The sequence below is a fragment of the Oncorhynchus tshawytscha genome, linkage group LG09 (genome assembly GCF_018296145.1).
Source record: "Oncorhynchus tshawytscha isolate Ot180627B linkage group LG09, Otsh_v2.0, whole genome shotgun sequence".
NCBI lineage: Eukaryota > Metazoa > Chordata > Actinopteri > Salmoniformes > Salmonidae > Oncorhynchus > Oncorhynchus tshawytscha.
Window position 1 is genome coordinate 84,116,298 of NC_056437.1, and position 13,822 is coordinate 84,130,119.

General features: G+C 40.5%; 1 protein-coding gene across 1 annotated transcript; it reads right to left on the bottom strand.

The window, feature by feature from the left end:
- Nucleotides 1-10,471: 10,471 nt before the first annotated feature.
- LOC112259234 (dehydrogenase/reductase SDR family member 7C-B-like) lies at nt 10,472-12,821 on the bottom strand. The gene is given in 7 exon segments (XM_042327710.1): nt 10,472-11,079; nt 11,082-11,162; nt 11,327-11,419; nt 11,504-11,714; nt 11,911-12,023; nt 12,147-12,303; nt 12,627-12,821. Coding segments are annotated over 7 exon segments (915 nt in total). The 5' UTR covers nt 12,648-12,821; the 3' UTR covers nt 10,472-10,840.
- Nucleotides 12,822-13,822: the final 1,001 nt, after the last annotated feature.

Below are 13,822 nucleotides of genomic sequence, written 5' to 3' on the forward strand. Positions count from 1 at the left end.
CATGCGGGATACCTGCTGTGCAGTGCAGGGTGACCTGGTTTCTGCATCACATCTGGGATCATTGTTTAATAAGACCCGGTGCATTGTAAATACATAGGGATTAAAGATCACTTTAGAAAGCAGAGACATGTCTACGCGTCTGTTATCTCAGATAAATCCCTGTTTGTTCTGGAAAATGACCACATTGGATTATAGGGTGGAGAAATGATGGATGAAGATGTGAGGATGCTGCTGCTACCCTCTACTGAATTCACCTTCCTACGGCTTACATTCCACAGCCTCACATGCCCCAAGCATATCTGATTGTGTGTGTGTGTGTGTGTGTGTGTGTGTGTGTGTGTGTGTGTGTGTGTGTGTGTGTGTGTGTGTGTGTGTGTGTGTGTGTACACATGGTTAGTTCTGTCAGTGAACAGTCATAAACTCAGCAAAAAAATAAACGTCCCTTTTACAGAACCCTGTCTTTCAAAGATAATTCGTAAAAATCCAAATAACTTCATAGATCTTTATTGTAAAGTGTTTAAACACCGTTTCCCATGCTTGTTCAATGAACCATAAACAATTAATGAACATGCACCTGTGGAACGATCGTTGAGACACTAACAGCTTACAGACAGTAGGCAATTAAGGTCACAGTAATGAAAACTTAGGACACTAAAGTGGCCTTTCTACTGACTCTGAAAATACACTTAGGCATGCTGCAAGGAGGCATAATGACTGCAGATGTGGCCAGGGCAATAAATTGCAATGTCCGTACTGTGAGATGCCTAAGGGAGACAAGACGGACAGCTGATCATCCTCGCAGTGGCAAACCACGTGTAACAACACCTGCACAGGATCGGTACATCCGAACATCACATCTGTGGGACAGGTACAGGATGTCAACAACAACTGCCCGAGTTACACCAGGAACGCAAAATCCCTCCATCAGTGCTCAGGCGGTCCGCGATAGGCTGAGAGAGTTGTAAGGCAGGTCCTCACCAGACATCACCAGCAACAACGTCGCCTATGGGCACAAACCCACCGTCGCTGGACCAGACAGGATTCACGTTTATCATTGAAGGAATGAGTGTTACACTGAGACCTGTACTCTGGAGCAGGATCGATTTGGAGGTGCAGGGTCAATCATGGTCTGGGGCAGTGTATCACATCATCATTGGACTAAGCTTGTTGTCATTGCAGGCAATCTTAACGCTAAGGACTCCTCTTTAAATCTGAGTATTCCTTCAAAGCTCAGTTGTCCTGAGTCTGCACAACTCTCCCAGGACCTAGGATCAAGAGAGACGCTCAAGTGTTTTAGTACTATATCTCTTGACACAATGATGAAAATAATCATGGCCTCTAAACCTTCAAGCTGCATACTGGACCCTATTCCAACTAAACTACTGAAAGAGCTGCTTCCTGTGCTTGGCCCTCCTATGTTGAACATAATAAACGGCTCTCTATTCACCGGATGTGTACCAAACTCACTAAAAGTGGCAGTAATAAAGCCTCTCTTGAAAAAGCCAAACCTTGACCCAGAAAATATAAAAAACTATCGGCCTATATCGAATCTTCCATTCCTCTCAAACATTTTAGAAAAGGCTGTTACACTGCCTTCCTGAAGACAAACAATGTATACGAAATGCTTCAGTCTGGAGACCCCATCATAGCACTGAGACGGCACTTGTGAAGGTGGTAAATTACATTTTAATGGCATCGGACTGAGGCTCTGCATCTGTCCTCGTGCTCCTAGACCTTAGTGCTGCTTTTGATACCATCGATCACCACATTCTTTTGGAGAGATTGGAAACCCAAATTGGTCTACACGGACAAGTTCTGGCCTGGTTTAGATCTTATCTGTCGGAAAGATATCAGTTTGTCTCTGTGAATGGTTTGTCCTCTGACAAATCAAATGCGGTGTTCCTCAAGGTTCCGTTTTAGGACCACTATTGTTTTCACTATATATTTTACCTCTGGGGATGTTATTCGAAAACATAATGTTAACTTTCACTGCCGGATGACACACAGCTGTACATTTCAATGAAACATGGTGAACCAAAATTCCTTGCTAGAAGCATGTGTTTCAGACATCCTGAGTGAATGGCTGCAAACTTTCCTTTTAAACCAGACAAAACAGAGATGCTTGTTCTAGGTCCCAGAAACAAAGAGATCTTCTGTTGAATCTGACAATTAATCTTAATGGTTGTACAGTCGTCTCAAATAAAACTGTAAAGGACCTCGGCGTTACTCTGGACCCTGATCTCTCTTTTGAAGAACATATCAAGACCATTTCAAGGACATCTTTTTTTCCATCTACGTAACATTGCAAAAATCTGAAACTTTCTGTCCAAAAATGATGCAGAAAATTAATCCATGCTTTTGTCACTTCTAGGTTAGACTACTGCAATGCTCTACTTTCTGGCTACCCGGATAAAGCACTAAATAAACTTCAGTTGGTGCTAAATACGGCTGCTAGAATCTGACTAGAACCAAAACATTTGATCATATTACTCCAGTGCTAGCCTCTCTACACTGGCTTGGTCAAAGCAAGGGCTGATTTCAAGGTTTTACTGCTAACCTACAAAGCATTACATGGGCTTGCTCCTACCTATCTCCCCATACCTAACGCTACGGTCGGCAGGACTAATTGTCCCTAGAATTTCTAAGCAAACAGCTGGAGGCAGGGCTTTCTCCTGAGCTCCATTTTTATGGAACGGTCTGCCTACCCATGTCAGAGGCAAACGGTCTCAACCAGTCTTTACTGAAGACTCATCTCTTCAGTGGGTCATATGATTGAGTGTAGTCTGGACCAGGAGTGGGAAGGTGAACGGAAAGGCTCTGCACCGCCCTTGCTGTCTCTGCCTGGCCGGTTCCCCTCTTTCCACTGGGATTCTCTGCCTCTAACCCTATTACAGGGGCTGAGTCACTGGCTTACTGGGGCTCTCTCATGCCGTCCCTGGAAGGGGTGTCACCTGAGTGGGTTGATTCACTGATGTGGTCATCCTGTCTGGGTTGGCCCCTGGGTTGTGCCATGGCAGGGATCACATTCAGCCTTGTTCAGGATGGTAAGTTGGTGGTTGAAGATTACATGTCTGTGGGGCTGTGCTTTGGCAAAGTGGGTGGGGTTATATCCTTCCTGTTTGGCCCTGTCAGTGTTCGGTTGGGGCCACATCTTGTCCTGTCTCAGCCTCCAGTATTTATGCTGCAGTAGTTTATGTGTCTGGGGGCTAGGGTCAGTTTGTAATATCTGGAGTACTTCTCCTGTCCTATTCGGTGTCCTGTGTGAAAAGTGTGCGTTCTCTAATTCTCTCCTTCTCTCTTTCTCAGGTTGAGCCCTGACCATGCCCCAGGACCTGACATGATTGCTGTCCCCAGTCTTTTTGCTGCTCCAGTTTCAACTGTTCTGCCAGTACCACTGGTCATTTATGAACATTTGAACATCTTGGCCATGTTCTGATAAAATCTCAAGGTTAAATGCTCTCTCTAATTCTCTCTTTCTTTCTCTCTCTCGGAGGACCTGAGCCCTAGGACTATGCCCCAGGACTACCTGACATGATGACTCCACTGTCCCCAGGTTGCTGCTGCTCCAGTTTCAACTGTTCTGCCTTATTATTATACGTGTCATGCTGGTCATTTATGAACATTTGAACATCTTGGCCATGTTCTGTTATAATCTAGATGGCACAGCCAGAAGAGGACTGGCCACCCCACAGCCTGGTTCCTCTCTAGGTTTCTTCCTAGGTTTTGGCCTTTCTAGGGAGTTTTTCCTAGCCACCGTGCTTCTACACCTGCATTGCTTGCTGTTTGGGGTTTTAGGCTGGGTTTCTGTACAGCACTTTGAGATATCAGCTGAACGAAGCTATATAAATAAAGATTTTTTATTTTATTTATTTTATGCTACAGGAAGACATCCTCCTCCCTCTGTACCCTTCCTAGTTGACATGACCCTCCAGCATGACAATGCCACCAGCCATATTGCTCATTCTGTGCGTGATTTCTGCAAGACAGGAATGTCAGTGTTCTGCCATGGCCAGCGAAGAGCCCGGATCTCAATTCCATTAAGCACGTCTGGGACCTGTTGGATCGGAGGGTGAGGGCTAGGGTCATTCACCCCAGAAATGTCCGGGAACTTGCAGGTGCCTTGGTGGAAGAGTGTGGTAACATTTCACAGCAAGAACTGGCAAATCTGGTGCAGTCCATGAGGAGGAGATGCACTGCAGTACTTAATGCAGCTGATGGCCACACCAGAAACTGACTGTTACTTTTGATTTTGGCCCCCCACACCCTTTGTTCAGGGACACATCATTCAATTTCTGTTAGTCACATGTCTGTGGAACTTGTTAAGTTTATGTCTCAGTTGTTGAATCTTGTCATGGTACAAATATTTACACATGTTAAGACGGTAGCTCACTCAAACTCTGAAGGGAGATACATGTAAGTGTGATCAATATATTTGTGCTATGTCTTACTTCATAACGAAGCAGAGCTGCTTCTCTGTAGTTAACAGGAAGAGATTTTTCTGCAACTGAAATGACAGGTCTTTCTCACAGCTGCTCCAAGGCAAGTCATAATTGGTCTGTGGTGAGGTTAAATCAACATTCTGCTGAAATACTTCTTCCAAATAATTATTTCATGGCTTGTGGTTCTGTTTTAGTTCTTAGGGCTTTGTAAAGGTAAACTTTCCTAAACATGTTCTTAAATAAATAGGTATACTATGAGAAATGACTATAATAGTCATTGTTAACTGTTTCTATAGAACCCGCTCCTCTTCTCTTCCAACGTGCTGAATCTCAATCCAATTCTCTGAATCCAGCAGATTACCTATAGAGAGATTACCTATAGAGATCTTCTTAAATGTATGCAGAGGCATGTTCACAATAGTACGCTAATGTGGCCCCACATGTGGCATTTTTACCTTGTACGCCTCCCCATCCTGCAATCACAAATAAGACTATTGACCTCTGAGCTGAGTACTAAGAGATTGTTATGTCATGTTATTTTCAAAAGGTGTATTGCTCTTCAAGGAACTTTGGTCTATACCCAATCAAGTCATCTTAAAACGCCCCCAGAAAATGAATTAGTCACCACAGGCCCACAATAATCTTTCCTTATTATCAAACAATATAACTGCCCTCGACATGTCTAAAGAATATTTAATACAAAATGTTACATTAATTGGAACTAAAAAAGTGTCTGTAACGTACTGTAGTAATAGCAGCTCTTTCAACAAACATTGTCCTTTTATCATCAGTGCGGTACCATTACAATAACCGTATTTTGTCTCTCCAAAAACCAGTCTAAAGGATAAGGTTACTTTCCAAATCCCCCTAGTACAGTAGTAAGTGTAGAGTTATAAGGTCTGAGCACTATACTGCTGTCCTGAAAGGCAATATCCTCTTGATTAGAACTAAATCCCTTAAACCCACTGTCACTTCCAGATAATACTATTTTAAAGGAGATTACTCTTTACTTCTTGAGTATTCAGAGATTAATACAGGATCCCTATCTATGACTAGATTAAAAACTGTAATCTGATTTGCAAAAAACATCGTGTTTCTTTATCCTATTTTTATTCTGTACAAATCCTGAATTGGGATGATTCAATCAATAAAGTCTATCCTCTATTCTGCAGGTGTTATATTTCTTGAGAACAAAAGAAGAACATTACGAAGACCCGGACTAGACTGGGTAGCTCTCTACTGAAGACATGACAAGGAGAGGGTGTTTGATATCAATGTAATCTATTATAGAAATGACAATTGTTCAATCAATGAAAAATGTACAAATAAATATAAGAGATTATTCACAAATAATTTAAACAAGCAAGTAATACAACAGACAACTTTATAAAGAAGAATTCTTTCTATCAATATAATTTTTCCTTTCTGATGGAAATAGTAAGCTACATTTGAAGTGACTCAGACATGGTTGCTTATTTTGGCCTCTCATTGAACGTACTCCTGAATAAATATTTCTCAAAGTCATGGTCAGAGAATGCAAAATAAAGTAGAATGCAAAATAATCCATATGTATTTTTTTTTAAATATATATATATATATATATATATATATACAGTACCAGTCAAAGGTTTAGACACACCTACTCATTCAAGGGTTTTTCTTTATTTGTATTTTTACATTGTAGATTACTAGTGAAGATATCAAAACTATGAAATAACACATGGAATCATGTAAGTAACCAAAAAAGTGTTAAACAAATCCAAATATATTTTAGATTCTTCAAGGTAGCCTTGATGACAGCTTTGCACACTCTTGGCATTCTCTCAACCAGCTTCACCTGGAATGCATTTCCCACAGTCAGTTTGAAGGAGTTCCCACATATGCTCAGCACTAGTTGGCAGCTTTTCCTTCACTCTGCAGTCCAACTCATCCCAAACCATTTAAATTGGGTTGAGATCGGGTGATTGCGGAGGCCAGGTCATCTGATGCAGCACTCCATCACTCTCCTTCTTGGTCAACTAGCCCTTACACAGGCTGGAGGTGTGTTGGATCATTGTCCTGTTTAAAAACAAATGATAATCCCACTAAACGCAAACCAGATGGGATGGCGTATCGCTGCAGAATGCTGTGGTAGCCATGCTGGCTAAGTGTGCCTTGAATTCTAAATAAATGACTGACAAGTGTCACCAGCAAAGCACCCCCACACCATCACACCTCCTCCTCCATGCTTCACAGTTGGAACCACACATGCAGAGATCATCCGTACTCTGTGTTGCAAAGAGACACAGCGGTTGGAACAAAAAAATCACACATTTGGACTCATCAGACCAAAGGACAGATTTCCACCAGTCTAATGTCCATTGCTCGTGTTTCTAGGCCCAAGCAAGTCTCTTCTTATTATTGGTGTCCTTTAGTAGTGGTTTCTTTGCAGCAATTTGACCATGAAGGCCTAATTCATGCAGTCTCCTCTGAACAGTTGATGTTGAGATGTGTCTTTTACTTGAACTCTGTGAAGAATTTATTTGGTCTGCAATTTCTGAGGCTGGTAACTAATGAACTCATCTTCTGCAGCAGAGGTAACTCTGGGTCTTCCTTTCATGTGGTGGTCCTCATGAGAGCCAGTTTCATCATAGCGCTTGATGGTTTTTGCGACTGTACAACTTTCAAAGTTCTTGTCATTTTCCGGATTGACTGACCTTTATGTCTTAAAGTAATGATGGACTTCCGTTTCTGTCATCTGTCAGTTTCTGTCAGCTGTCATCAAGGCTACCTTGAAGAATCTAAAATATATTTTCATTTGTTTAACACTTTTTTGGTTACTACATGATTCCATGTGTTATTTCATAGTTTTGATTCTCTTCACTATTATTCTACAATGTAGAAAATAGTAAAAAGAAAAGAAAAACCCTTGAATGAGTTGGTGTGTCCAAACTTTTGACTAGTACTGTATATACTGAATACATTATTTTAAAGTATTTTGTATTTTTATAATTACCATTCTTTCCAACCACTATTCATCAAGGATGCAGTTTATTCAGAATATAATAAGATGCTTATAACCAATAAGTTATATTTCTTAATATAACATCAAGATATATGGGCCTTGAGGTTTTCTTCCACCAGAAAATCCATGGCAGCCTGAATAGAGGAGAGAATGGTTCAAATGTACTAACACATAATAATAATAATATTGCAATTAAAAAATAGGACCAAACATGCAACTATTTATTTGTTACCACAGGCATAATGAGTCATGTGTGGAAGCCAATTCCCACCACATAAAAATAATCATACATATAGTATATATATATATTTTTTTACATTGAACCTTTATTTAACTAGGCAAGTTAAGAACAAATTCTTATTTACAATGACGGCCTAGGAACACTGGGTTAACTGCCTTGTTCAGGGGCAGAAAAACAGATTTTTTTTATCTTGTCAGCTCGGGGATTCGATTCAGCAACCTTTCGGTTACTGGCCCAACGCTCTAACCACTAGGCTACCTGCCGTGCCATGTTTATTTATTTGTAGCATTGTGTGGTGATTTCCATCTGTCAACTTGAGCACAAACTGATCAACTGTAGCCTACTGATAACAACCACAGCTGCAGGTAGCCAGAGAAGCCTAAGCACTCTGATTCCCTCTGGGCAAGGGAAACAAAGCAGTAACGTCATGTATTTATAGCCTAAGCTATGTGTTTACAACCTAAATTATATATTAAATATAGGCCAATTTATTTGTGTTAAGAGAAAATATGAATGTGATCAAATGTGATTTATATTCAAACTTTGTGCAGCTAAGCTACATAGACCAATTAATCAATCAACACAATAGCGATGGTTTGTTGTGTGATTAACTTTTTAATTACAGATGCAAAGTCCTACATGATGCAACCCTGCATAAAGCAAGCTCAGCACTTAGCTCTATTGACCACTCACAGTTGTTGTCTCTGTGTCTGTGTAAAGGACCAGGAGTCCTCCCTAGGGCGAGGACTTAATATCTCAACATTTTATAGGACACATCACTGTACGCTATACTCCTCTGTAAAATGGTCATCTCTGTATACCCGGCGCAAGACCCACTGGATGATGCTTATTTATAAAACCCTCTTAGGCCTCACTCCCCCCTATCTGAGATACCTACTACAACCATCATCCTCCACATACAGCACCCGTTCTGCCAGTCACATTCTGTTAAAGGTCCCCAAAGCACACTCATCCCTGGATCGCTATTTTTAGTTTGCTGCAGCTAGCGACTGGAACGAGCTGTAACAAACACTCAAACTGGACAGTTTTATCTCCATCTCTACATTCAAAGACTCAATCAATCATGGACACTTACTGACACTTCCCGTGATGTATTGTTGTCTCTACCTTCTTGCCCTGCGTGCTGTTGTCTGTGCCTAACAATGTTTGTACCATGTTTGTGCTGCTACCGCCATGTTGTGTTGTTGTCATGTTGTGTTGTTGTCTCTACCTTCTTGCCCTGCGTGCTGTTGTCTGTGCCTAACAATGTTTGTACCATGTTTGTGCTGCTACCGCCATGTTGTGTTGATGTCATGTTGTATTGTTGTCATGTTGTGCTGCTACCATGTATTATCATGTTCCTGCCATTTTATGTTATTGTCATGTCTCTCTTTATGTAGTGTTGTGGTGTCTCTTTTTTTGTGATGTGTGTTTTGTCCTACATTTAAACAAGTTGGGCCCCATCCCCACAGGAGGCCTTTTGCCTCTTGGTAGGCCGTTATTGTAAATAATAATTTGTTATTAATTGACTTGAATAGTCAAATTAAGGTTAGAAAAAAGTATCTCAAAATGTTGACTTACGTATCTCAAAATGTGTAGATACTACCTAGAAATGTTTAGATAGTATAATAATTTTCTAAGGTCAAATGCAGACGTTTTTTTAATTCTCAATATCAAATCATTGCTGGGTAACAATTAAGTACCTTACAGTGATTGTTTTCAAAATTGTTTTCAAACAGCAAAGAGCAATTTCTCAAGCAATAATTTTGCTAGGACTGTCTGGGAGTGGTCTGAGTAGGGAGGGAAAAACTGAAAACGAGTTGTTATTGGCAGAGTAGTTTGGAACAATATGTAATTGGACTATTAACTAATTTACCGCCTGTTGATGTCACCAGGCAGGCCAAAACACCATCCCACCAAAACAGAATGACATTTCAAACTGTTCTCACACTAAAAGGACATTATCATAATTTTCACAATTTCACAGTATTATTCAAACCTGTGTGTAAATATATATAAAACACAGTAAAACACATTTTTGACTTCATGGGATTCCATAGTCATGAGAGTTTACCTTTGACAGAAGATCTGCAACACCTTTACCCCTGAAAGACTCAGGTACATAAGTTGACAGTAGATCTACCTCCTTCTTGCTCGTAAATTTGTAGCGCAGCACCGCGCTATCCTGATGTCCTGTGCCAAGAGAGTAAAATGTTATTTATATGTGTAACATATTACATTCCCCACAGTCATGCGTTCCTAACTAGGAACGTTCCCAAGTGGGCCATGCATGAACACCGGCCTCGAGTTACTATAACCCCCTGGTTGTAAATGGCAATCCCTGCTCTGTTTCACGCTCACCTTCGCCGTCCAGGTTGATAGAAAAGCAGAGGTTGTATCGGTCATGTTTTACTCTCAAGTCGGCGTTAGGACTCAATACACTAAAGGCAGACATATGAGTATTCAAACCCTTTACAGAATGAGGTGTGCTGTTCAATGCATAGACGCGGAAAATCAATTTTCATAAAGCCATATCGATTGTCTTGTTCAAGAGTCAGTTCTCGCTCGTGGCTGTGTGCAGTCTTTCCCAATGCAATTCCATTGATGTCCACTAGCCAGCGTAAAATAGTTACTTCATGACTATAATGAGTTGAGATTGTAATTAAATTACCATCCACCTCTGTCACAAAATACAAATATGAGTCTTCAATTCCATCTGTAGGCTACAAAGTGGTCTCTTTACCAATGTTACATATATTATGAAAGGTAAAGACAAGGAGACAGAGCTCAAAACAAGGTTTATTTCTAGGTTCTGTAGGCCTAATATACAGTTCCCAATATCACAAACAACAGTTTCCCTCATTTCTGCTATATGACAGTTCTGCAGAAGCAAGTTGCAACTTGTAACTTGAAATACCCAAGTTATTTTAGTTTACAAGTAACCATTTTCCCAAAATATTTTTCAGTCACCTGCGTCCATTCAGCATTGAAAACATTCCAACGTTTCAATAATCGTTTTGTCTTCTTCTCTTTTCATTCCGGTCTCAGCTGGTCCTCCATATTTGACAGTCATAAGTGCTGGCCCAACACATCATCTTATTCCCAGTTCTATGTGGTGTGTATCCAGAATCCAGTGCCAATCCAATGCTATGTTGACTACGGCTCCTCTGAGTCTGCTAAAGCTGCAATATTATTCACTCCTGCAGCATTATTCATTCCTGCAGCATTATTCACTCCTGCAACATTATTCACTCCTGCAGCCATCACAGCCAAAAATACATTTGGGAAAAGGGATCTGGCATAGATGGCCATCTTGGGGAGGGAGTGAGCCATGACCACCTCTCTCTTCTTGCTGTTCAGAATCTTCAGGATCTCATTGGCAGCCTCTGCTGGACAGTGCTGACAGAGATGCCATACTCCTGGACCTCAGCCCGCAGACAGTCAAAGAAGGCTTGGACCGCATGCTTAGAGGCAGCATCTGAAACCCAGCAAAAGCCAAATTCAGACCCTGATCTCCCGCTCATACAATTGTTTCATTATTGAGGGAACTCATACTGTACATCTGAATACCTGTTAATTCAAACTTCATCAAACTACATTCAGAAGTAGGCCTACTGTCGGTATGAAAATGACTGAACTCACAAGTGGCACGGAAAGGCATAGCCAGCTTGCCCTGGATGCTGTTGACCAGAATCACATGGCCAGTCCTCCTCGACGTTATGGATGGCAGAAGACCTGTGGAAGGGACCAATGTAACACAACTCTCAAACTCAAATTCCTTTTAACTGAGTTCAATTATGCTCTGTTGTGATATAGTACCCTTAGCCACTGTGATAGGGCCAAAGTAGTTATTGTCCATCATTAGCTTGTCCATCTTCAGTGATGTGCTCTGTACTGGGGCCTTGACTTTAAGGCTGCTGTTGAGAATGAGCACATCCACACAGCCACAACACTCCAGCGTCTCTGCGATCACATCTGGCATGCTGTTCATGTCACCGAAATCCACCAGCACAAGTTTAGGAGGGAAGGTCTAGGAAAGGGAAAGAGGATTTCACAATGATGCAGGACCAAATTATTGTAATATATGGTTATTAATCTTTAGGATATTCATGATCACTTTACAATTTATGCATATTCATATAAATGCTAATAAAACGTAACTTTGTATCAGGCATATAAAGACCATATAATTGCTCTGTTGGGTTTAAGAGTTATGACATACTTACTAATTTAGGGTCTGCAGCGCTAGTCAGGTTATCAGCAAAACCTTCAAGTTTTTCCCAAGTTTTTCCGCAAAGGATGACTCTAGCTCCTCCCTCGTGAAACAACGTTGCACATTCTGCAAAGGTTTGGATTAATACATTTAAAGACAGAATACTGTTTTAGTAACAATGTAATAACAGTTTTCTACGTGCACTTCATATCTGAGCTTTGTTTTTCAAAATCAAAACAAAGGATTTACCCTTTCCCAGTCCTGTTAAGGCATCTGTTATCACGACCACCTTGTTGCGCACCGTTGCTGTGGACAAGAACTTGAGCACCAGACTGTGCAGGAAAATAACCACTGCTGTTACCACCACCACAACAGGCACCAGCAGAATTGCAGCTGGGTCCATACTCTGGAAAAGGCCAATGGGAATATCATTTTCAGTAGCATATAGTGCCATGTTTTAGTGTTTAGTGAGAAAACTTGATAGTTTTGAATTAAAAATACAGGCAGTAAATGTATTGGTCAGAAGTATGCAGGGCATTCTTATAGAAATACACGTCGGTCTACAGTCCATTATATGATAGGATGAAAGCATGTCAAGATTAATCAATAATCAATGGATTGACTAATGGATGAGAAGTGATACATAGAATAAGAATTCAATTCAAATTCTATGGGTGATTATATGATCAAAGTGAGAATATTGAACATTCTCAAAAATGTATTTCATACCAACAGATATTCCAGGTCCATGATTGTGGTATCCAAAAGACCCTGTTAAAGACAACCGTTAAAGGTCCAATGCAGATGTTTTGGTCAAAAATAAGAAAAGAAATGCTTTTAAGAAAAGGGCAATTTATCAAATAAGAATTTAGCTAGGACTGTCTGGGAGTGATCAGATTTGGAGGAGAAAACTGAAAACTAGCTGTTATTGGCTGAGAGTGTTGGAGCTCTCTTTCTTATTGGTATATTAACTAATTTACCAACTGGTGATGTCACCAGGCAGGCCACAACTCCATCCCATCAAAACAGGCTGATTTTTCAGGTGGTCTTTTCAAACAGCTCTTACACTTAAAGGGCGTTATCATCATGTTCCCAATTTCACAGTATTATTCAAACCTCATAGTGTGGAAATATATATAAACAGAAAAATCACATTTTTGAATGCACTGGGCCTTTAAGCCTTTAGTTACTCTTATAACTCTGAAATGGAAACTGAAGAGACAGATTTTAACCATGTACTGTAGTGACAGAGCAAGTTAAAAGATAGAGCTTATGATCACTCTAATAAATGCTGTCTGGTTGTTTCATCAGAAGGAGCTAAACATACTCCTTGATACATGACCTCAAATTATCACAAAGGGCAAAGTGAAACCCATCTTCAGGTAGGACAGTGTCAATGTGAAGCATACCGAATATGTCAGACAGTCAAGGTGACTCAACATTTCATAGCTCATTCATACAGTATAAGATACAGTCACTTTACAGTAACTTTCTCTCCTAAGATTAATATATCTTTGCAATAACCACCTACGACAATCCCAGTTTGTCCCATTACAGTTTACGTGTGATTGGTCCACAGTATTTGTTCTACTGAGTGTTGTAATAGCACTTAAGCCACAGTTTACCATGTACTGTACAGTGTGTGTCTGTCCAAAGGGAGGCTCCAAATATACCCTGACCTAAAAATACTATAGCAACGTTATTTTCAAAAGCTGTACGGTAACATCAGCACAAATCCACGATACATTTAATAGATCCAAGAATAACATGAATGAAACAAATGCAATAAAGACACATAGTGAAAAAAAACGAAGGACCGTAATCATAGATGTTATCCTGCCATCCCTACACAAACTACAATGAAATCAGAACATACGGAACTATACAGTTACAGTAACAAGTTTCCCTGTGTCTCAACACAAAAC